Source organism: Gobio gobio (assembly GCF_949357685.1).
Source record: "Gobio gobio genome assembly, chromosome: 4".
NCBI lineage: Eukaryota > Metazoa > Chordata > Actinopteri > Cypriniformes > Gobionidae > Gobio > Gobio gobio.
The window spans coordinates 51951919-51977286 of NC_137100.1; the positions used below are offsets into that span (position 1 = coordinate 51951919).

The 25368-nt window shown below is 36.3% G+C and overlaps 3 protein-coding genes across 7 annotated transcripts in view; 2 read left to right on the forward strand and 1 right to left on the reverse strand.

The window, feature by feature from the left end:
- git2a (G protein-coupled receptor kinase interacting ArfGAP 2a) overlaps positions 1 to 5196 on the forward strand; it is a 33299-nt gene extending 28103 nt beyond the window's left edge. The window contains exons 18-20 of one of the 4 annotated variants that reach the window (XM_079816196.1): positions 1728 to 1883; positions 2640 to 2703; positions 3813 to 5195. In XM_079816196.1, the coding sequence (XP_079672322.1) occupies positions 1728 to 1883; positions 2640 to 2703; positions 3813 to 4025 (433 nt within the window). In that variant the 3' untranslated portion in view covers positions 4026 to 5195. Of the gene's footprint in view, positions 1 to 1727; positions 1913 to 2639; positions 2704 to 3812 lie in introns of all 4 variants that reach the window. The other 3 variants (XM_079816199.1, XM_079816198.1, XM_079816197.1) reach the window with 3 other exon arrangements.
- A 2877-nt stretch (positions 5197 to 8073) lies between these two features.
- On the reverse strand, positions 8074 to 16270 carry tchp (trichoplein, keratin filament binding). The gene is made up of 12 exons (XM_079816205.1): positions 15680 to 16270; positions 12739 to 12949; positions 12586 to 12642; positions 11654 to 11722; positions 11280 to 11453; positions 10257 to 10369; positions 9677 to 9743; positions 9399 to 9571; positions 9234 to 9315; positions 8752 to 8937; positions 8530 to 8673; positions 8074 to 8430 (listed from the first exon to the last, which is right to left on the reverse strand). The coding sequence occupies exons 1-12, from the start codon at positions 15868 to 15870 to the stop codon at positions 8398 to 8400; spliced, it is 1500 nt and encodes a 499-aa protein (XP_079672331.1). The 5' UTR covers positions 15871 to 16270; the 3' UTR covers positions 8074 to 8397.
- Positions 16271 to 18187: 1917 nt separating this feature from the next.
- gltpa (glycolipid transfer protein a) lies at positions 18188 to 25368 on the forward strand. Of its 2 annotated transcripts, XM_079816207.1 has the most exons (6): positions 18188 to 18255; positions 18340 to 18448; positions 21541 to 21599; positions 21727 to 21860; positions 23653 to 23803; positions 23954 to 25368. In XM_079816207.1, exons 2-6 carry the CDS (start codon positions 18346 to 18348, stop codon positions 24134 to 24136), a joined length of 630 nt encoding a protein of 209 aa, XP_079672333.1. In that variant the 5' UTR covers positions 18188 to 18255; positions 18340 to 18345; the 3' UTR covers positions 24137 to 25368. The 2 variants fall into 2 exon arrangements, with proteins under 2 accessions (XP_079672333.1, XP_079672332.1); XM_079816206.1 differs by having other exon boundaries at positions 18227 to 18448.

Here is a 25368-nt window from a genome sequence, read left to right on the forward strand (position 1 = left end):
ATTGAATGATATGGTGTTCTAACTTTGTCACCCATGGTTTTCAACCCATGTCAACCCATCATTTTGACTGTGTTGAATTAATATCAAATTCATTGTAGTAAATATATATTTTTTATTACAATGAATTTGATATTAATTCAACACATTTATGGGAAATGTAAGCCACTATATCCAGGATTTTATACACACACACACACACACACACACACACACACACACACACACACACACACACAGTAAAATAATGTAATATTAATACAATTTAAAATAACTGTTTTGTTTTTTAAATATATTTTAAAATGTGGTTTATACCGGGCAATAAAGTTGAATTCTTCGATGAATAAAAAACATTTATTTGAAATTGAAATCTTTTGTAACATTGCACGTCTTTTATGATCAATTTTGATCAATTTAATGTGCCTTACTATATACAAGTATTAATTTATTTTTAAATAATCGTACTGTACCCACACTTTTGAATGATAGTATATTAATATTTATTTAATAAAATATCTGTGTATATTAAATATTTTTTGAAAAAATAAAATAATCAACAAATCAAAGTAAAGTAAATGCAAAATGGCATTGGACATTTTCTAAAGGTTAAGCGCTACCCTTTGTATATAGACATTTTATTACAGTTTTTCTCAGTCGCTTTGGTACATTTCTCAGATCAGAATTGAAATTCTCAAAGCTACCTGTTCAATCTTCACATCTTCACTTGTGCACATCAAAAAGCAGTTTCTCATTTCTTTGAACAAGTTGCAAATGCTTGTGTACATCCATGCAAATGATTATGTACAATTCTCTGCTGTTTCCTACATTATCAGTTGCTTATGTCATGTTGATCAAAATGTCTTATAATGGGTCTCTGTTGAATAGTCTCACCCCCCACAACATTTAGGCATTAGTTCATAGCATAAGTCTTTACATGCAAAATGGTTGAACAAGTTGTCATAAAATGTCAAGCATATTTCTATACATTTCCATTAGACGTTCACATTTCTACTTTTGTTTTTCTGTTTTTTTTCCTCTTTGTGCTATGCAGTGCTGTCTTTTCCTTTCTGTATCGCAATGACATGGTCTGTCAACAAATTACAGTACAAACAGTAAAAGCGTAAATGTGAATCTTGTCCAGTCTCTTGCATTCAAACTCCCACATACACTAAGGTGTAACCTACAATTTACAATAATTGTCATCAAAATTTTAGCCATATTTACATCGGAACATCCCTCCAGAGTACACAGTTATATTGACAACATGACTAAGCAATTTGACTGTCTTATTCATACACAATGACACAAGGACTTGTCATTCTGATGGCACTGACATGTTCATTGACACCGATATTTACTTTTGAGAGATGAACTAAGGATTTTGAGCAAGAGACTGGCTTTTGCAGGTAATCCATGGTGTTTTGCTATTTGTACGAATTGTTTTGAGAAATGGACTTACTGTTTTGCAAATGTCGAGGATGATTCGAGAAATGTACCAAAGCGACTGAGAAAAACTGTAAAAATAAATGAACTGAATACATTGTTGTACCCTATTCATGGAAAGTGCCTTTGTTTTGTAATTCACTTGTTTCCCAACCAATGAATCATTTTCTCCGTTCATACCTTCTCCATTTTCCATCTGTTCTCAATGGTCTGTGTTCATCATTTGTGGTCTGTCCTATCGGGGGCCACGCTCTTTTTGGGTCCCGATCGGTCTCTTTCCCAACCAGTGGACCATGTGAGCAGAGGGAGAGTGTCCGCAGACTTAGACACAGTCTGGGTTGTTTCAGCACACTGGTGCCTTGGGCAGACAAGCCCCCGTCTCCCATGCAGTCCCTCGGCCTCAGAGCTCCCCACCCTGCCAACCCCAACAACCCTGCCTCCTGGTACTCTGGCCTCTGTCCCTGCCTCACAGGCACAGTGTCTACCTCTACCTCTCTCTTCATAACTCACACACTAATTTGAACATGAATGTAATATGCATGATTACTAGTATGTCTACGGTTTTGCCAAAGGCCTGTATCAGTTTGCATTGCCTTCTAAACTTCACCTTTATTTGCAGGAACTCATGTTGGTGCATTTGGTTTCTCTTTTAGGAAAAGGCTTTGTACTGACATCCATCTAACTTTTGACCTTTCGGTTTTGCACTGGTTTGACTTTTATTGCAAAATAAGCTGTGTGATTTTCAAGATATTTATCAGTTTGCTGAAGAAAGCAAATTAGTTGGGGGGAAAAGTTTTACCCTCTGCATCATGTCTTCTGCACAACTAACGTTTAAAAAGGTCTGCATGTTATTGTTTGTTTTTTGGTGGATTAATGCACAGAAATGTTAACTTATAAATGTACTTATAAATAAATTAAAGCCAAATATATACCATATATTTTCTAAATATATCTGTAATTTTTCTGCTAACTGTAATATGCCAGAGTGGATTAAAAAAATCACTATTATTCAACAAAATTTATTTTTAAAAGACAGAAAAAAATATCTGTATAAATGGACAAATTGTATTAAACTTGTCCAGATTTAAAGCTTTTTCCACCGATTGCTCTGTGGTTAGCTCGAATTTTTTTTTTTCCAAACTCTGATGGTTTTTATTTTGAGATTATAATACCGTGTCTATCATTTTCTCCTCCTATAGCTTTATACCCTGCGCAGAAAGAATACATGTGGCTGTGAATGAGATGGCTGCCCTCTTCCCTAAGGTGTGTTCCACACTTCATAAATGCAATAAAAAAAGCTGTAGGCCAAGTCGAGTCAAATTTATTTGTATAGCGCTTTTCAAAATGCATATTGTTTCATAGCAGCTTTATTGAAAATCCTGATGTTAATGTTTATAACAGGATTACAGTATTCATTATATTTATATATATTATTCACTAAAATATTTCATATATTTAATATAATCATGCCTTATAGTTGCATTCAGCAGATTACAGCTCGTGATATAGTTTACATTTTGTTGATGATACAAGCAATCAAAAAGTTGAGAGTTGCTATGTAGTATATATTACTTTACGCGAGTATACTGTATGTTTGCAGGTAAAGTAGGATGTACTGTATATCCAACGTTTAATATATTGCTGGTTGATAATGTAGTTATATTTAGGATGTTTGTTCGATTTTTATTTGGATGTACAGTGGCAACAAAAACTATTTGGACACTTACTGTAGGTCACGCTTTTGATACAATTATTTATTTATATAGAAATGTATATTATGGTAACACTTTACACGAAGGTCCAATTAGTTAATAGATATATTAGTTAATAGTAGATAATGCATTAACTAACAACGAGCAATACATTTGTTACAGTATATATTTATCTTCTTTGTTGACCCTAGTAATTAAAAATACAACTGTTTATTGGTAATGTTAGCTCAAGTTCATTAAATAATATTAACAGATCTGATTTTATTAATATATTAGAAAATGAAATTAAGATTAATAAATGCTAGTATTTTTCATGGTTAGTTCATGTTAACTATTGAAGTTAAATAATGTTAACAAATGGAACCTTATTGTAAAATGTTACCAGTATTATTACCATTATATAAATGTTTATTTAAATTTGATATATTATTCAACACACCGCTCAGACTTGCTAACAAATTACTTCTTTTTTTGCAGCAGCAGTTTTTTTCTATTTATATATTATTCATTCAAATATTCTACATTTAAGTGTGTCTTAAGTGTCCAAATGCTTTCTTGGGGCCATCTGGACATGTTTTCAGTAGTTAGCGGAGTCTTGAACCACTTATAAAAATAGTCTCTGTGAATTTTATGTGTATTTATTTTCACCTTTGTCCACAGAGACCACGCTTTGAGACAGTGAGGAGCTCTTTGCGATTATTAACGTCCAGTGCAAACCGACTCCAGAATGAGTGTAAGAAAGCGTCTCCTTTGGAGAATTGCCCTGCAGCGGACATGCAGTTGGTCACCCAGCAGGTCATCCAGTGCGCTTATGACATCGCCAAGGCTGCGAAGCAACTTGTTACTATAACCACCAAAGAAAACAACAACTGATCCCGCTTTCACCCATTTCCACCTGTAATGCAACCCTGATGGGTTTCTCAATGTTATTTTATGAGTATTTTTTTTGTATGTCAGTTGAGATTTTTTTAAATTTATCTAAGCTGTATTTGCATGTTTTAATTTCTAATTTAACATTTCTGTTTGGCTTGAAGCCATAAGATAAAGCCTGAAATGCTCTCAAGGGTTGTGTAAGGACGTGTGTATGTGTTGACCCGTGAAAGTGTATTTGACTAGATGTTGTGAGCAGAAATCAAGCAGCCAGTCACTAAATATTCAGTTAATGCCTGACTCTTTGCACTATTCTGAAAACTCCTTTTACCTCTTCATAATCAAACATTTAGTCCATAATATGTGGATGTCTGTGCTGTTTTTGAACAGCGCAACCCCCCCCCCCCCCCCTTTTAATCCCAATGAAATCTATAATATATCAAAAAATATTATTGTAATCTATCTGTACAAAACATTCAGGTAGTGTGGTCAGGTTGGCCAAGTTTAGGTACAGATACGATAAAGGTATAAAAAAAAATAGACTTATAGTATAAAGATGTCAGATTTAATTTAATGTCCAATGTAAATGGACTTTTTGGATATGCCAGGTAGCTATAATTCAGATTTATAGGGTGTATTGAAGAAAAATATATATTAAGAAAAAAAAGGAAAAATGTTATTCAACCCTAGTTTAATCAGATTTCATCAGTGATTTGGAGGTCACGGTATTTAATACGAATATAAAAAATCCCAATACATTCACTGCAGATGAGTAAATGAGGATTAAATAATCTCCACCAGCAGATTAATGCTGTTTTTGTGATGCTATAGATGTGTTTCAGTTTTTGTAGATAGTTCTCCATATCGTACATTCACTTCACTGTTTAGGCAGCTCTTAACTTTGCAGATCTTTTTATTTCCTCTCTACTAAGTATTTTACCGGATCAGGTGACTTAGCAAACAGTTGTGCAGAGGACCGGTTGCTCAGTGTTATTAGAGCTAAGAGTCAGTGACTTGCAGCTCAGTGTTAAAAGTCTCCTCGTTTGAGTGTTTGTAGTTATTCAGATGAACTGGTCTTCCACTCATTAATTAATATTATTGTTATGCCTGTAGTTAAGAAGAAAAATGTGTTCTTTATTTTTTAAATAAACTTAATTTATAATTTTGAGCTTTCATTTTTGCCCCAGAGTTTTTGTTCATATCTAAAAGTGAGCCATATGAATTAACGGGGGAGTTGTGGCCTATTGGTCAGACTGGTAACCCGAAGGGTTGCAGGGGACCTTGAGCAAGGCCCTAGTCCCTAATTGCCCCCTGGGCGCCACTTCAAAAATGTCTGCCCACTTCTCCGGGTGTGCGTGTCCTGGGTTTGCAGTGTGTGTGTATGTATTCACTACTCACTAAAACTAATCTGTGTGCACTAACTTGGATGGGTTAAATGCAGAGGACAAATTCAGAGTATGGGCTACCGTACTTGGTTTTCACATGTCACTTAAGTGAAAAATAAGAGATAAACCTCATCCCAGATTACTTCTACTAACAAGTCCTGTTCTGCTTAATTCTGCTCATAATTTGCAGAATTGGAGCTAAATGATTTGATTTAAATTAACTTTAATATATATATATATATATATATATATATATATATATATATATATATATATATATATATATATATATATATATATATATATATATATATATATTCAGAACAATGTGTCAGTCAAGAACACAAATGTAAACATTTAATTGAAATCTAACTTATTACATTCAGTGTTAATTACAACCTCAAATCAGAAAAAGTTGGGACAGTATGGAAAACGCAAATAAAAAAGTGATTTCTAAATTTACTTTGACTTGTATTTCATTGCAGACAATATGAACACAAAATATTTCATGTTTTGTCTGGTCAACTTCATGTCATTTGTAAATATGCATCCTTTCCTGTCATTCAGACCTGCAACACATTTCACAAAAAGTTGGGACAGGAGCAATTTAGGGCTATTAATGAGGTAAAATTGATAAATAATGATGTGATTTGAAACAGGTGATGTCAACAGCTGATTGTAATTATGATTTGGTACAAAAGCAGCATCCAAGAAATGTTTATTCCTTTAGGAGCAAAGATGGGCCGAGGATCGCCAGTTTGCCAACAAATACGTGAGAAAATTGAAATGTTTAAAAACAATGTTCCTCAAAGAAAGATAGGAAGAGATTTGGATATTTCACATTCAACAGTGCATAACATAATTAAAAGATTCAAGGAATCTGGAGGAATTTCAGTGCGTAAAGGACAAGGGCGCAAGCCTAAGCTGAACAACCGTGATCTCTGATCCCTCAGGCGGCACTGCATCAAGAATTGTCATTCATCTATAAGCGATATCACCACATGGGCTCAGGACTACTTTGACAAACCTTTGTCAAGTACCACAATACGTCGTTACATCCACAAATGCCAGTTAAAACTGTACTGTGCCAAAAGGAAGCCCTATGTTAACAGTGTCCAGAAGCGCCGTCGACTTCTCTGGGCTCGGAGGCATCTGGGATGGACCATCACACAGTGGAAACGTGTAGTGTGGTCAGATGAATCAGTATTTTTTGGGAGGAATGGACGCCGTGTGCTCCGGACCAAAGAAGAAAAGGATCATCCAGACTGTTACCAGCAACAAGTCCAAAAGCCAGGGTCTGTCATGGTATGGGGTTGTGTCAGTGCCCTTGGCAAAGGTAACTTGCACTTCTGTGAAGGCACCATTAATGCTGCAAAGTACATAGAGATTTTGGAGCATAATATGCTGCCTTCAAGAAGACATCTTTTCCAGGGACGTCCATGCATATTTCAACAAGACAATGCAAAACCACATTCTGCACACATTACAAAGTCCTGGCTGCGGAGGAAGAGGGTACGGGTACTTGACTGGCCTGCCTGCAGTCCCGACCTGTCTCCAATAGAGAATGTGTGGCGCATTTTGAAGCGCAAAATGCGACAACGAAGACCTGGTACTGTTGCCCACCTTAAGACTTGTTGGCAGGAAGAATGGGACAAAATTACACCAGAAACACTTCATCACTTGGTGTCTTCAGTCCCTAAACGTCTTTTAAGTGTTGTGAAAAGGAATGGCAACATTACAAAGTGGTAAATGCTTTACTTTCCCAACTTTTTTTAAAATGTGTTGCAGGTCTGAATGACAGGAAAGGATGCATATTTACAAATGACATGAAGTTGACCAGACAAAACATGAAATATTTTTTGTTCATATTGTCTGCAATGAAATAAAAGTCAAAGTACATTTAGAAAGCACTTTTTTTTTTTTTCTGATTTGGGGTTGTATAATAACTGTTGTAATCAGATTACTTTTTTCAAATAACAAGTAACACAATACTTTTTAAATTTACTAAAAAATAATGGTTATTTTTTTCAAATATGTAACGAAACTTACTGTTTTTCCAACTATCAACTGACACCTCTCCTGTCCCCATGTTGAAAGATTTATTTTCTTCTCAATTCCCAAAGACCCCCAATGATACAATTCACCCATACCAATTGCAAAAGATTTGACAAACATCAGATTTGTGTTTTATTGCTAACATAATAGTGTTGAACTTTCTTCTCCTGCATCCTATTCTTCTGCAATCCAGAACGGCCACAAAGCTGCAAGTTTTGTTCTCTACTGTACAGTCATGAATTTGCATTTCCTTCAGCTCGAGGCTTATTAATTTCACTTTTGATGGGAAAGGGCTTTTACATTTGCCAAAAAAATAACTTTTTTTAAACAAGCAAACCCAGATAAAAAAGTAAAGCAAAAGTAACGTAACATTACATAAAAAGTATTTAATCAGTAATTTTCTAGGGAATAACGCAATATTGTAATGAATTACTTTCAATAGTAACTTTCCCCAACACTGACTATAATAGAAGCAATCTACTCATAACTTTTTTTGCAGTGTTGACTAGGTGTTACTTTTAGAGTATTTTAGTGAATTGTTTTTTATATTACTGCTTGCACACATTGCTGTCCAGTTACAATTCTTCATTATGAACGCAGTAGACAATGGATACAATTTTTTCTTTATTGAAAGTCAGCATTGAAATTCATCTATACAAAACAATCTACATATAAAAACAGCCCTACATGCAAACCTCAGGACTAGTGCAATTGAAATTTGAAATTGAGAACTTACCTAAACAACTATTTATGGAAGCCATAATGTAAATCATAAAAAATGTATGGGCCATACATTAAAATGATCTCTGAGGGCAAAACCGGCTCTCATTTATGCACAAAGTGGCCGAGATCAGCATGGACATAGATATCCCCGAAAATGCATCCTAGCATCTGATAGGGGATGTGGCACAATAATTCTTCCTGTAAAAGCGCTCTCATGTCCATGCTGACCGGGGTCTGCTGTAAATCTGCCATGATGAAAAAAATAAATAAGTTATTACCAAAGCACTTGAAATCTATTTTCATATAAACACTGGGTCTTCATTAACACTTTAATCTTCACTCACTCTCTCCTGGTAGCCCTGTCGATTCATTCTCTCCGTCTCATGACGAAGCTCCTCCTCCTGCAGCCTAAGCTCCTCCCTCTCTTCTACTTCTTCCTGCTCTTGTCTTTGCTGCTCCTCCCACTGTTCCTTGCGCCTCTGCGCCACCTGTTGGAGGAAAACACATCTATTGAAGATATCTATAACTCATATGCTAGCGCAAGTGTAGTGCTGCTATACACACACCTGTGCATTGATCTCCTGCTTGCGAGCTGTGCGGGATCCCTCCTGCTGCTCCCTCTCCTGGCGTACAGTGTCTCTCTCTTGCTCCAGCTGTTGGATGAGCTCCTCTCTCCTTTGCAGAGACTCCTCCCTTGCCAGCCTGTTCTCCTGCATTCGTTCCTCCAGCTGGTGCTGACGTCCTGTCAGAACCTACCAAACATAGATTGAAAATATATAACATATATAACAGCACTTGGTTTGAAAGTCATATATTATTGTATTAATCTGTTTGACTTTGGTAAATTCAGAATGAGTCTGGGGAAGATGTTTCTCAAAGATTTCTTTCACTTCTCAAAAGATTGAGGGCTGTTTAATTCCTCAATATTATTTAAAAGTTATTCACATGAAGTATGCAAGCAAAAAGCACTGTTGAAGGGGGGGTTAATAAAAGAAAACCAAAGTTTGAGCATGTAACAGCTAATCTGTTGGCTGTCAGCTCGTCTCACCTCTCGCATCAGTCTCTCTCTGGCTCTCCTCTCTTTCTCCCACTCTGCCTCTCTCCTCTCCCAAACACGCTGCGCTTCCTCCCTGCAGGCGGCAAACAAAAACAGAGCTTGAGTCTGACTTCCAGGTTCAAACTCATCTTTAAAAAGCATCCTGACTGTGCTTACCGATATAAAATATCAAACTCTGCCTCCCTCTCCCTCTCCAGCTGGAGCTGCTCCTCTATGACTCTCTTCATCCAGGCGGCGTCAGCGACAGCTCTCTCTTTCCTGGCTTTCTCCAGCCTCTTCTCTTCCACCTCTCCCTCCAGCAGCGCCGCCAGGATCTTGCAGTCTGCCTCCTGGTGGAATGGAAAATTATTGCAGTTACTCAGTCAGGACAAACTACAGTAAATTGAGTTCTGAGGCAAAAAGAGGTAAAACCGTCAGTTTTCACTGTAACATACCAGTTCCTCCTGCACCTGCTGTGCTCTCCTTTTCAGCTGAGCACGATACTGACGAGTCAGGAAATGCCTTTGGAAGCAGAGAACAATGGCTTTAAGGCTACTCATTTAGTATTATTTATATACTATAGTGCAACAGTCGGTTTGTAATGTTGTGATTCACCTCGTTGCTGATTGGCTGGGTTAATGGCTTATAACTCTTTAAACTCTTTTAAGTCCCAATAGGAAAAATGAATGTAAAAAATACTTTCAGAATCAATGCCGATTAAAAAGGTGATGGCACTGTTGCACTATTATAGTTTTTATTAATATTTTGAATTAGCTTTTATTTTTTTTAGGTCTAAATAGTTTTCCATTTTAGTTTTATTTCAGTTAGTAATTTTAGCCCTTCAACTTATTCCAGTTAGTTGCCAAAGCAACATTTCTAATTTTTGTTTAGTTACATTTTTTCATCTAATATTTCATCATTTTATTTTATTTCATATTTATTTCAATTAACAAACATGGTTTTAATCATATTATATTTAGACAACAGATAACAACAGTTGCAGAAGAAATCCCTTAACATGTTATCATATTTTACCCGAACTCAGTTTTCCTCCTGCTTTCCTCCATCCTCTTCCTCTCATCCTCTAGCTTTTCAAGCTCCCAGCGTTGAGACATCAGAGCTTCCTGTTCCTGCTTAAGATGCTCAGCCTGGAACAAATAAAAATATATAAAAACTCACATACACTTTCAGTGCCACTAACTAAACTTTAAAATCATTGCATCTATCGGCTTTTATTTATTTGATTTATTTAGGAAATGTTTTTATTTAGTGTTTTATTGGAAAAAAAAAAAAGGTCTCGTTTCTTAAAATTAGTTAAGTACATTTGTCAACATTTGTCTAACAATAAAAAATTCTTCTAAAGGCCCGTTCACAACAAGAATGATAACTATAAACGTAAGTATAACCATAACTATATTAGCATCCACACAGCAGACAATAAATATTGTTCTGTTCATTCTAAGCGTTTAGTCTGTCGCTTTAAATGCTCAAGGTGCTCATTACAGCTGGATGGATTCTGATGGCTGTCAATGTTTTTATCATTCATCAGCTGGGGAAAATGCAAAAAGTGATTCCAATGATATTGTTTCTCTGTGCGGTTATAGTTGTGGTGAGGACTCTGTGGACACTGTGGTTTTAGAGCTATATCTTTATCGTTATTGTCCTTGGTGTGAATGGGCCTTAAAGCATTTATTAATCTCAGTTAATGTTCATTTCAAAATTGACCAATACATTTTTAAAATCAAAAGATGATTTTGTTAATATTATTTAATGAACTCGATATAACATGAACAGTTGTTAACATTAACAAAGATTAATAAATACTGTAACAAATGTATTGCTCATTTTTAGTTACTGTTAGTTAATGCATTAACTAAACTTTACTAATATGACCTTATTGTAAAGTGTTACCAATAAAACAAACAAATAATTAAAAAAAAAATGAATATAATGCATTTACTTGATCTTTATGGTCTTTGTTTAATGTCACACGGTTGTTGTTGTGACAGACACAACTCAAAACATTACAAGTATAAGTATTCTACAGTAATTCCATACTTCCTGGTCTCGTAGTTTGAGCTCCTCCATCTGTTTGCGGAGATCTTCAGCTCGCTTCTTTTCCTCCCGTCTTCTCTTCTCCTCTTCTTCCTTCATTCTTTCCAGAGCCTCCCGTCTGGTTCTCTCATACTCGTTCTCAAAATGCCGTTTCTCATTCTGAGTTCTCTCATCAGCCTGTGTTACAGAACAGAGTCACATTTTAATGTTAAAATAAAAAATAACACAATTCTTAGACCTTTCAACAAGGACACGACTAATATTATTTGTACACAAAACTCAAGGTGGTTAATGTTACGTGATGCTCAACTGGTCAGCACTCATGCATGAGCCGACATGTCCGCACTGGCATTTAATACTTCCTTTGAACGTCTTACCTGTTTTTTCTCCTGCTGTTGAAACTGCCACTGGCTCACAACGTGATCTTTGTGCAACCCTGACTCCACCTGTATGCACAAACATTTGAGACACTGAGATATCTGATTAAATAATGTTCCAGAAGTGGTTGCGTGTGTTTGGAACCAAATCCAGAGCGCAGAGTTACAGATCAGTAATGGAAGAACACATCACATGCCCTATTAACTTACAGTCACGTGTGGTTCTTGATAAAAAAATAAAAATCCCTTAAAAGGAAACATTTTAATAACAGTAATGAAATTGAAGTGTATGTAAACAGGCCAGATGTGTACATGTGTAAGAAAAATCTTTCAGCACTTCCACTACCATTCAAAAGTTTGGGGTCTGTAAGATGTTTTTAATGGTTTTCATTAAAAAGTCTCCAATGCTCAGAAAGGCTGCATTTATTTGATCAAAAATATATTAAAACCGTAGTGCTGTGAAATATTATTACAATTTAGAAGAGCTGTTGTGTATTTTAATATATTTTCAAATGTAATTTATTTCTGTGATGGCAAAGCTGAATTATCAGCATCATTACTCCAGTCTGCAGTGTCACATGATCCTTCAGAAATCATTCTAATGTGCTGATTTGGTGCTAAAAAAAAACATGTCTTATAATAATCAATGTTGAAAACAGTTGTGCTGCTTAATATTTTGTGCTAATCGTTAAAAAAAAAATCAGGAGTCTTTGATGAATATAAAGTTCAATAGAACAGTATTTATCAGAATTTTTTAGCATTATAAATGTCTTTACTGTCACATTTGATCAATTTAATGCATCCTTGGTGATTAAAACTGTTTAAAAAAATTTTTTAATCCTATTGACCCCAAATTTACAGTAATGTATATAAATTCTTACTTTAAAAAATGATCTAACTTTCTTCATATAAATTATTGATATATGACTGACCTTCCTCAAATCTGAGTTGTTTTGCTTCCAGTGTTCCCTCAGCAGCTCCTGTGCAAGCTGAAGAAAATAAAAATCACCAAATCAGATCAGACACTTTTCACATAGCATATAGCATAACATATCATTTTATGGCAAAACAATTAGCGTCCATACATTTTTCCTCCTCTCTTCCCTGGCAGACCGGAGAGCATCTGTCTTTTCCACTAGCTGACTAGTCAGTGTGGCTCTGTCAGGGCAAACATTTCTGAGCTCTGTCTCCAACTGGTCCCTCTCCTGCTGGAGCATCGTCCTCAGACGCTCCCTGCGTTCCTCTAGTTTCCGCTTCTTCTCCTCCTTCATGCGCTCCCGCTGAAATGCTGACATACTAAAAGACCAAGAAAAGAAGTTTGTAACTTTGCTATAGAAACATAAATTGTCTTCATCATTACCGTGGATGCAAAAGCCAGTTAATACATATAGGATTTTTCATATTGTTCTATCATTCACTGTATAAGTGAAACCAGCCACAGTAATATAAGGAATATTCATTATAAAATAACAAATTTAAAGTAATAATAGTTTCTCATAAAGTTCTAAAAGGCAGTTTCATTATTAAACCATGCCCATTCAATTATACACTGTGTGCAGAATTATTAGGCACGTTGATTTTCTGATCATATTTTCTTTTCAGGCACATTTGACCAATTCCAAACCACAGTAATCCTAATAACTACTATTAATTTAGTATTTAATAATGCATAAGTGATATATAATTGTTCATAAAGGCTGGAGATTAAAAATACCTTATATTCAGGTGTGCAGAATTATTAGGCATGTTTTCTTTTACAGATAAATTGAGCCAAAAAAGAGATTTAACTCAGACTGAAAAGTCAAAAATTATTAAATGCCCATGAGAAGGATGCAATACTAATGCAATACTAGACATTGCAGTTAAGGCATGACCATTGGAGCATTTAGTCACTCTCAACCTATCTGTCCATAAAGCCTATAAAAAAACCTTCTTCATGTATTTTACAACACTTCAGCTTGTGATTCTTATTTAGTGGGGGTCACTTTTTAGGATTCTTTACCTAATTTAAGTCTCTGAGATCCTGACACCTTGCACTTCTGGAGACTCCAGGTAGGTTGCAGCTCTGGAAAATGGTGGCGCTGGAGACTAAAGGGTTCCTGATGGTTTCACCCTTAATTCTTCACCTTAATTCTTAATTCTTTTGCAGTTAACAGGTGTCTTTTCTTCACCACCTGTTTTTGTCTGACCCTGCTGACCCAACGAGCATTTCACTGTCCAATGGTCATGCCTTAACTGCAATGTCTAGTATTGCATTAGTATTGCATCCTTCTCATGGGCATTTAATTAATTTTGACTTTTCAGTCTGAGTTAAATCTCTTTTTTGGCTCAATTTATCTGTAAAAGAAAACATGCCTAATAATTCTGCACACCTGAATATAAGGTGTTTTTCATTTCCAGCCTTCATGAACAATTATATATCACTTATACATTATTAAATACTAAATCAATAGTAGTTATTAGGATTACTGTGGTTTGGAATTGGTCAGATGTGCCTGGAAAAAAAAATATGATCAGAAAATCAACGTGCCTAATAATTCTGCACACAGTGTATTGTCTACTGAATGACCTATATATTTACATGAATAACTTAATATGTGTCACAAAGTTTTACAAAATAATTTTCACATCCCAACATGCCACATTTCACAATTTAAATGAATTATGTTATTGGGTGCATTAAAACAAAATTTATACTTTAGAAAGTTTCTTACAGCACACTAGTGTGCAAGTTTTTTTCATATTTTATTTAATATTGACAAAATTATCCACAAATAGTGCCTTTTTCACTCAAAAACTGAGGTGCATGAGCTCAGATCAATGAGGCATACGATCAATCAATTCCAAAAAGAAATACAAAACCTGTCTTAACTGAGAGAAAACAACTTATCAAAAAGATAAAATCCAATATTTGGTGATTATGTAGCATAACGAGAGATTTGAAAGCTATTTTTTGTAGGCCGCTCATTTTTAATCGTGGGAAGGTGGGGAAAAATAACAAAAACTAGTAGTTATACCCTGTGTGAGCAAAGTCTGTAAGTTTTAGTCTAATACGATAACATTAACATTTTCGGGGAAAAGAAAATTCTCTCTGGGTCAAAATGACCCGAACACAACATAAGAGTCAACATTTTGTGCATTGTTCTATCTACTGTAAATTTATGTATGTATAATTTTGTTGTATGTTACTAATATGCTTAATGTCTTAGTCACACTTTATATTAGGTGTGTACTACTATTTGGTGCAATGTAACTATTGGGTACCTATTGAGTGGAGGAACATCACTTATGAAAGCTGCCAGGAAATTCGAGGGACACAGAATGAAAACTAAACAAGCAAAGCGTAAGCGAAAGAAAGAACTGGCCACTCAAGCACCCAATGACAGCGACCTGACCTTTTCCCTGCCCCATCTGCTCAAGAGTCTGCAAGTCCAAGACAGGCCTTTGCAGTCACCTGAGAGCGTGCCGCCTTAGACAAAATCCTTCTCAATGATGTTGGGAGACAAGGAATACGCCAAGAAGAAGAACCTATTGTGTTCATGCATTGCTTAACACTTTTGCTGCTATTGAGGTGGGATATAGGGGTATAGTTAGGAACAGGTTTGGTAATATAGAAAGGTTTCAGGGTGGGTTAAGGTGTAAGGAAAGGTTCAACAGTGTAAGTTACTTAGCAAAAATTAATTACATGCAGGTATGTCTTAAATATAATAAGTACAATATAACAACATGTATGTACACAATCAGTGCATTGTATTTGTATCAAATGGTTAATTTAAATGTTAGTACATAGTAGTACTGTAAAAGACACTTGTAAAAAGTGGGAACGTTTTCTTTGCTTTTGTTGTTGTCTTTGTTCAGTAATTAACGAAATCTTCGCTATTACTTAGACAACTTGAGCGGCAACTCAAAACGGTCTCATAGACTGATCCCATAACAAATGATGTGAAGTGCTCTCAAATATAAACGTTCAAATAATATACGCTCACACAAGCTAAAGAAACAATGAAGGTAATTCACCATCAGTACCTGCGCTGGAAGGACTGCCGTGAGCTCCATTGCGCCTGTTTGCTGCTGCGGACCTCCTGCTCTCTGAAGTACTGCGAGTGCAGCTCCCACTGCTCCCTCCAGCGAGCCTCCTGCTCCCGCTGCCGCACCAGCTGCCTCTCCAGAGTGCGCACTCGACCCGGCCAGTGCGCGGAAAGCGTCGGTAAAGCCATGGATCTGCTGCTCAACTGCTCTGCAGTGGCAGAGTTTCGTTCTCAAGTTTTATTTCTAACCGGACCTCTATGATAGACCTTGACCTATAATCATTGGAGCAGTCGATTTTAATTCACAAAATGCTGTAATTATAAAAGCATGCTTACTGCATTTGAAGATTATTAAAATCACTCGCACTGCAATTAGGTAAACTAGGCTCTGCTTGCTAAATCAGTTTGAAAATTCACGTTAAACGCTTTGACGCGTGTATCTTCTGGTGCTCCCTTAAATTAAACGAATAATATGAAAACAAAAAGTGTAGTAAAGAGGAAAGCCGTTAACGACAGCGGACGCGTAAACAAATAACCAAAAGGGAAGCGTTTCACCTGGTTACTGCGCTACTTCCTGGTTACCTACGGCGAGTAGCGAGGCACAAATAGGGTTGACAGAGCGAAGCGATTTTGTTATGGGGGTTGTTTAGGCTATTTTTTCTTTAGTGCATTAATTTACAGCAGATAAATATGTGAACATGATATCTAAGTTTTCATTAACAGATGTGGTAAATTAATTTATTTCTTTAATCTTAAAACAAGAGTATAAATGAAATATTTTTTATTGATGAATTTGAAAAATAAGCTTAAAAGGAAATGCAGGCATGTTCACTATTTTTACTGGGTCTTTGAAGAATTTCAGAGTGATTAATTTACATAATTGTAAAATTGCCAGTATATATATAGTTGCCAAAGCCCCAAATTAGCATTGCATACAATTCAAATAGTCACTTACAATCTTATAAACAATTTGAACTCTGCTAGACTGATTTAATCTAAAATAGTGAGTGCTAAATGTTTACCCATATCATTTTATCACCCCATTGGCCATTTTAAAATGTTTCAAAAAGAATCAAAAATGATTAAAAAACGTATAGATGGTAACAGTGCCCGCCCACTATTTCAGCAGCGTTGTGTTCCAGGAGTATTTTTCCATTCATTTCTCCCATAGGGTCTTCTTTAAAGCTTTATAAACCAAGTCAACCGATTTGCTGATTGGTGGATTTTCTGTACAGCATTGTGTGTAATGTAGTTTTTCACCATGAAATTCCGCTGTTAAACACGATTATTTTAAAACTAAGTTGAAATAATGCAGGCTGAAGGTAGCCAGGCTGAAGGCTTCAACAGCAGCAAATGCTATCTAATAACAACCTTGTTGCTTACTAAGGCCTGTCTTTAAAGGTTTATAAGTTATAATCAATTTCCCTATGGAGAAAATGAATGGAGTTTTACTGTTGGAACCTGACTGTTGCACTCTTTAGTCTAGGCATGCTAGCCCTTTAATAATATTCTGATTTTGAATTCATGAAGACATTGATTTCCAGGGGTATTTCAAACGTGATCAAGACTTGCAGTGAAGGTGACAGCAGTGTCTAACACTCTACCATAGAAAATTAAATATTGATTAAAAATGAGCAGTCAGCTGAGGTGTGAGATAAAGAGGCAAATCTGAAGGCAGTATTAATAAAAGACATGAGTTTCTGGGTCATTGTAGGTTAAGCCTACTGGTGGATGAATTAAACATTGCATGTGAATGTTTAATGGTGACCAGATAATCGTGTCTAATTGTCGTCAGAAAGACTCCCCGCTTAAACCTCTAATGTCAGCAACAGGGTAAAGGACATTTTAATTATTAACAATATGAGGGCCCTAAACTTTCAGCAAGGATTCAAACCTGAGCTGCTCTATGATTATTTTATTTCCTTTAAATAATCCACAAATAAGCAATAGTGAAATTAAGGTACAAAATAAAAACACTTGATTTAATACCTGATCAGTCGTGCATTCAATGGTCAGACAAAACGGAATCTTTTTTCTTCACTAATAATCAGCATTTTTACAGAGACCATAATTATATAAATGGATCTGGGAAGATCAAATAAGCCATAAGCATAAGCAAATGTCAATAATGATCATTACACTGGATAGTTTTTCTCTTATTATTTTGTACTAATATTTATCTGATTCATCTGTTAACTGGTGTGAGTAAAAAAAAAAAAAATGTTATATATCAATATAATATCCGACAGATGGAAAAAAATGGTTTAGGTGAACATTGAATATTGCATATTTCCATAACAGAAAACATATTTAATTGCTATTTAATGTACAGTAACATTTTTCATGACTACACTATAAAGTGTGGGCTCTGAGGAGAATATATTATAAACTTGAACAGTTTGGCCCCTCCCCCGTGATATGATTGGTTCCTCTTTAGAGTCCCCGCCCACATGTTGAACGTTTCCGTGATGAGTCTACATATATTTGCATAAAGGGGCGGTGCAGGGGGGCCGTCCAGCTGTGCAGTGCAGCGCTATCAGAAGAACTCGAAACGCTGCGTCTGTCTGTCCAGGGGTAGTTCCGGGTTCTGTCTTCACTTCTGTTGTGTTGTCCTCGTCTTATGTTGTAGACAAAAAAAGTCACTTTCGCCCACTTTAGGCAATCATGGCTCTTCTCATGGAGCACCAGTTCCGGCAACTTCCAGCCGACAAACAAGTGGAAACCCGGCCGTTTCTCGAGGCGGTGTCTCACCTTCCTCCTTTCTTCGGTAGGTTCTTCCGTCATCTCTCATAGTTTGAGCTCAGATTTGAGCATGAGCTCTGCTGTCATGAAACGGCCTCATAGGCTGGTTTTCAAAATGATCCTTAGGACAATACTTTCTGATTTTAAGTGTTCGTTTTTATATGTAACTTGTTCAGGTCGTCAGAAAAGTTATTTTAAAGTAGCTATTTCAACAATATCTAATACAAAACGCCTAATGTTGGTTTACAAGTTCCTCCCCTTCCTCAGTCATCGCTTCAGAATGGAAACAAAGTAACATGTATATGCATGCATTTCGCTATAATGTCTTCACCGAGTTTTAAAAAGATTCAATTACATAGTTATACACGTGTTGTTACCAAAAATCAGTAGACTAGTCTGATATCATCTGATTTTCTGGGATATTCCAGCTTCTTGATCAGGGGTGAGATTTTCCACTCCTGATCAAGATCTCCAGTGTTCTTCATAAGTTGTTAGTAGAGCCAGACAAAGCCTATCTGTCAAGCAGAAGCCATTGTTTGCTACTGAGGACTAATCTTTTTTTGGCTCAAATTTCTTTTCACAAAGAAGTCCACAAACCTATTGCATGCATAATTTAATCTGCTGCCCTCGATTTTCGAAGTTGAGAAAATGGATTAGAATGGTGTTGAGTTGCCCTGCTCTATTCATTGGTAGAGCGGAACATTAGGTCCTATTTGTTCAAAGCCTCATTTGGTATTAATATGAAAAATGCATTTGAAATGAATTTGCCACTTGAAACGCCAAGGCTGAAGTGTTCACATTAGTGCTCGATGTACTTTTCTATCTTAGCCAATAGCCATCACTAATAGGGTCATTTTCATGATGTAGGCCTAATTATAAAAGGAACTGAGTATGACGGAGAGAGAATAAACTAAAAGTTGTAGTGACAGCAAAGAACTACAGTGGAGTCTATAAGTGTGTTTTAAATTCTATCTAAAAATAGAAAATAAACAATTTTAGAATAAAAAAAAGTAAACATGTAAATCTTTTCTTGGTCAAATTCACCATTCACCAAGTTCAGGTTTTGCTCAAACTTGTGGAGTCCATCATGTCAGTTTATGCAAAATGCCACGTTTTATCTAAACCTTTTCATTCAAACGATTATGTTGATAATATTATTTCTAATGAAATTTAGAGAATACTCAATAGAAGCATTTTATATGTTTTATGTTTGTTCTTCTAGAAACTCCAGGTGGAGTCCGCAGATCTATGAACTTAGCTTCAGTAGATGGACTTTGTATGGCAGGCTGTGATTGGAGGAGACATATTTATGATCGCGTGACGTCATAACGTGATTAGAGACACTGGTCGTTGAGAATGTCACTTACTCCCACAGAAAGACAATTAAGCTTACCAGCCCTTGTTTACAGTTAACGCTTTATCACAAAAAGCCCTGTGTGGAGTACAAACACCAGAAACAACTGGAGGGAGGGCTGGCATTGTTCGACATGTGAGTGAATGTGTGTGTTTCTTTTCCTGTAAGCATTCATTTACAGTGAAAACGCTGAAGTGTAAGCAGTGTTTGAGCTCATTTGGAGTTCTCTGTAACAAGAGATGCTCCTTTTGCTATCAGTACAAAATGCTGATGATGGGCTATGTTGGTTTGAACCCTACACTGTTGAACATATCATTACTGTCCTTGGCCCGGGTGCAGCTCGGTAGCAGGGGGCTTTGTCCCCCGCAGTTGAAATCGCGTCTCGGGGGCGAGGGATGCTGATGGGGTGGGTCCTCCTCTATTGAAATCACCACTTTTCGCCCACTAGCGACGGCCCTGCTTTCACTTGAGGAACACATGCTTTATATCACTTTCTAGGGCTTTTCTAGTTCAGGCATTTTTATTGTATGGGTCTTCGATTTTGGCCTGTCATACATCGGTTTTTGTGAGGGGGCACCAGTGGCAGTCTTCGCTTTCTTGGTACCATGTTTTATTTATCGCTATCTGTCAATATATATTAAAATATTAAAATTATATATTTAATTGTGCATGCTCATTTCCACTTTTTTTTACATTTAGTTTATCTTTGTCATCATTTAACTCTCACTAAAAGTGTTTAAAAATTCTAATAATTTACTAGCACCGTTAAGTGTAATCTTTAGCAAATCTCAAAATTAATATTCATTTTCATACATTATAATATACATTATAATGTATAACTTCACTTGTAGCATTTAAACTGACTGTTTTATTTTTTATTTGTGTAGGAAAAATTAAGGGTATATATATAAATAGCAAATTAATTGGTTAACAGCCTTAACATGAATAACATGAAAATAATTGTCAGCTTATCCAGTATCAGCCAAAATGTTAATATCGATGCATCCCTATTTAGAGACTAGTAGTAATAAGGTTTTTAATCTAATTAGACCTGCAACCTAACTATTAAAATAACTATACAATAATTATACAATCTAACAACTGTATACAGCTTCTTTTATTTTTGGAAGTTGCATTCAAAATCTACTTTGCTTATTTTAAATAGACATGACACAGAAATGTAACATTGCATGTTATGTTTGCAAAATTAAGCAGTGCATGCATGCAACCAAACCCACAGTAAATCATGATCAAACATTTCTTAAACAAGAACTTTAATACAAAAATCATATACAGTATTTATTGGTTGCAGTAATGGAAACATCAGTGATTCAGTGTGTTTCCATTTCCACAGGTGTTTATTAGTCTTGCAATGCATTTGGTCTCAATGTGATAATGGGTGGTACTGAAACTTTAATGAACCGCATGGGTGCTTTCAGAAATCTGTCATGCTCTCTAAGCACGGTTAATTATTCATTGCTCTTTTTTTAAGGCGGTAATGTCAGAGTTCACTCTGAGTTCTTGGGATCAGAATCGGCAATTCTTTTTCTGTGTATCTGCCACTTTCCTGTAAAAAATCTAGTAAAGAGAGGACTATCTCACATCTCTGTGAAAGAATGTTGTGTTCTCACATGCGCATAACAATTCATGTAGGTTGCATGGCAACTCTTTCAGGGGACATTTCAAATACATGCAAAAATTTTAATAAAGTTTGTACTGATGTATGCAAATATTACTAACCTGTTTTCCTTATCTGCTATTAGATTGCCTCGGCTCTGCTGTTTTTTCCCCCATCAAGGCTGATATTGCGGGTAACATAACTGTAAGTTCACTACATAAACATATAAACATAAACGGTTGATAAGCATTGAACAATATAACTTATCACACAATATCAAATAACAATATCACAACCTGAACTCCACCCACCCCTCTGCTTTTTCTCACAGAAAATCAAGGCTGTGTATGACAGCAACCCCACCAGGTTTAAAACCCTGCAGCACATTTTGGAAGCAGAGAAAGAGATGCATGGATCCGAGTGGCCAAAAGTAGGAGCAACGCTTGCCCTCATGTGGCTGAAAAGGCAAGGCTGGGCCTGAAACGCTTTTTTTTTTTTTTTTTCCTTTTTTGATTTTCGAGAAGTGAAACTAAAAAAATGGACAGTTTTTGGTTGTACAATTAAATGTTGCATAATGAAAACATGGACTTTTAAACTTCCTATTTCTCCTTTTAAAATTGGCATGAAACGGAAGTTGCGATAGCTAAATGGCTTTTCGAACAAGCAAATGGCTTTTCGATAGAAATAGCTTTTCGATAGAAATAACTTTTCAAACAGGAAAAAAAATGGGTGGGACTTGATTTTGTCCATGGGGAATTGATTAGATTGTTGTGGTTTGCTATTGCTGCTATCTAATGTGAGTGACAGGTTGTCCCGCTCGCGTGCCAGTAAACAAGTCATCAGAGAAGAGATGGAAGTTAGTTATTTTGATGAAAGATTAAATTAATTTATTTACGTCCAAGGTTGTATTTTTTTCCCCCTTCTTTCTCCCTGTTTCTCCCTCTTTACTTTCCCGTCCAAAGGTATATTCCCCCCACCCCCTTCTTTCTCCCTGTTTCTCGCTCTTTACTTCCCTTAAGCAGGAAGTAACAGGTTCCATCTGACTCCAATGATTGGCTATTTGCTGTGATTGGAGGATGAGAGGAAACACTGGAAATTTAAGCAGCATCTTTCCCCAGAGCTCTGTGTTTGCGTGCATTTGTGTGTGTGTTTGTGTGTGTCTGGACCAGTTTGTGTTAGACCAGTGGAGTGAGGACAAAGAGAGTAAAGTGAGGACATTTTGGCCGGACCTCACTTTCTGAGAGCCCTTTAAAGGCCTGTTTAAGGTTATAATTAGGTTAAGGGTAGGTTTAGGGTGAAGGTTCGGGTTAGGCAGTTAGCTGTGATGGGTAGGGTTAGGGTAAGGAGCTAGAAATTGCATTGTGTCAATGAATGTCCTCACAAAGATGTACAGGAATGTGTGTGCGAATGTGATTCCCACGTAAACCACATATGCCAGTTCCTGTGCCACTTCCTGTGGCCTCGTAAACATAGAAAAAACATAGTAAACGGTATTTGTTTTTTTATTTTAAAAAATGCAGAAAGTTTTGTGTGATGGGTAAGGTTTAGGGATTAGGGTTAGTGTAGGGGGATAGAATATACAGTTTGTACAATATAAAAAAACATTACGCCTATGGAGAGTCCCCGTAAACAACATATGCCAGGTTGTGTACGTGTGTGTGTGTGTGTGTGTGTGTGTGTGTGTGTGTGTGTGTGTGTGTGTGTGTGTGTGTGTGTGTGTGTGTGTGTGTGTGTGTGTGGTGTGTGTGTGGTGTGTGTGTGTGTGTGTGTGTGTGTGTGTGTGTGTGTGTGTGTGTGTGTGTGTGTGTGTGTGTGTGTGTGTGTGTGTGTGTGTGTGTGTGTGTGTGTGTGTGTGTGTGTGTGTGTGTGTGTGTGTGTGTGTGGAGCTTCTCAAAGCAGAAGCTTCACCAGTTGAGTTGTTTTTGGTTATTGCACTGTGGTTGAGAACTGAACCTTGCTGCCTCCACACATCACACCATTTTATTCTGTTACATGTTCCTCCAGCAAAAATGTGGATGTATCAATTTTATGGTGACTTTAAAGGAATAGTAGATAACAAAATTAAAACTGTCATCATTTACTAGCCCTATAATGTTGTTCCAAACTACTTTTATAATTTATGACATTTTTGGTGCTTGACAAAGTTTGTCCCCATTCTGTTTCATTCTGTTAAAAAGGAGCGCCTAGAACATTCTGTTAAACTTCTCCATTTTTAGGCGAACTAACCTTTTAAATAACCCTTGTGTTTTTCTGTTAGGGGGCTACGCTTTATCCAGGTTCTTCTCCAGAGTCTAGTGGATGGGGATAAGGATGAAAACAACCCTAACCTCATCAGAGTCAATATCACCAAAGCTTATGAGATGGCACTGAAGAAGTATCATGGCTGGTTTGTTCAGAAGCTCTTTAAAGTAAGCTTCTTTAAAAAATTGTGAAATAAACAAAGGACACGTTTGGAAATTCAAATTGAATTGATGTAAATGAATAAATTAGAATGTCTGTTGAACGACTGTAAATGCTTGGACAAACCTTTTGAGTGTCTCTTGTCTTCATTCTTTCAGGCAGCACTATATGCCGCTCCATACCGATCCGATTTTCTCAAAGCTCTTTCTAAAGGGCGAGAGGTCAAGGACGAAGAATGCTTGGACAAAGTGCGGCAGTTTCTAGTTAACTTCACAGCTACTATTGATGCCACCTATGAAATGTACACCAAGATGAATGCAGAGCTGGACTACACTGTGTGATCTATCATTCACAAACAAGCAAACTTCAGACCTTATCTTCCTCCCTCCCAGTGGTTGACTGTTGCCTCCCATTAGACGTCTCCTCATGGGCCTTTCCTCTCTCTTACTGGATCCTGCATCTCTACAGTATGCGATTTTGTTTTCTCTTGAGGGACAATTAGGGTCCAAGCTGCTGAAGACTCTGGCGGTTTCGGAAAGGGAGGATGTCTGTTATTGTTTGTTTTGCTCATGTTGACGTTTTAAATGCTTTGGCTTTTCTTTAGAAAAGTAGTATTAAAAAAAAAAAAAACGTGTTTTATAACTTTACTGATAATTTTTGTTTGATTCTTAAAACACTTTAAGTATGGAATGCTTCTGTATGTGTTCCTTTAAGCAAACAACAATAGATGGCAAATGAGGGTTTTAGTTATACTTAATTATACCAAAAACAAGAGTCTGCTGACTCTCTAAAGAAATATCTGACATTGACTGCTGCTTGTTTTTTTTACCTTGGATTCTGTTTGATGAGGAAAAAATACTTGAATATGACATAAAATATAAAGAAACGACTTCTTAAGAAGTGACTATGAAGCCACTCTATTGAGCGGTTAAACGTATATTAATTTCTTAGATTCTTAAATTCTATTATGACATTCTATTATGATATGTGACTAAGAATCTTCATAGACTCAATTGGTCTGGTGTTTTATTTATGTAATATAATGGATAAGTATTGTTGGTGTGTAGTTTTCAACTTGTCATTCCCAGATTATCAAAGGTTAAATTCATGCAGGTTGCTTTTCTGTGTAAATGTTTATTTATTTAAGTGATTTGCTTTTTATGCCAGTTAACTTGTGATTCATTTTCTGGCATTACAGACTTTCTTTCCACTTTGGGTTGGTCAGTAAGCAAACACTGATCAGCATTTCAGGTTTTTTCCAGGTGACACCACAGCAGCCACACAGTAATTACTGGAGATGTAATTTTAACCAATGGACTTTTCCTGTTCTTGTTGTCGTCAGCTGACTTGACGTCACTAAAAACTAATTTATTTGAAACAAATTATTTTTAAATAAATATCTCACTGGCGTAGAGGACTGACAAAACTGAAGGACATCATGATGACCCCATGTGATTGATGTGTTCTGGTGCTGTTTTGCTCTTCCACTGTAATTTATTATCTTAAAGTGTCTTACATTGATCATAGTTATGTGTAGTCTCTTTAAAATCTCAATAAAACCATGACCTTGCAT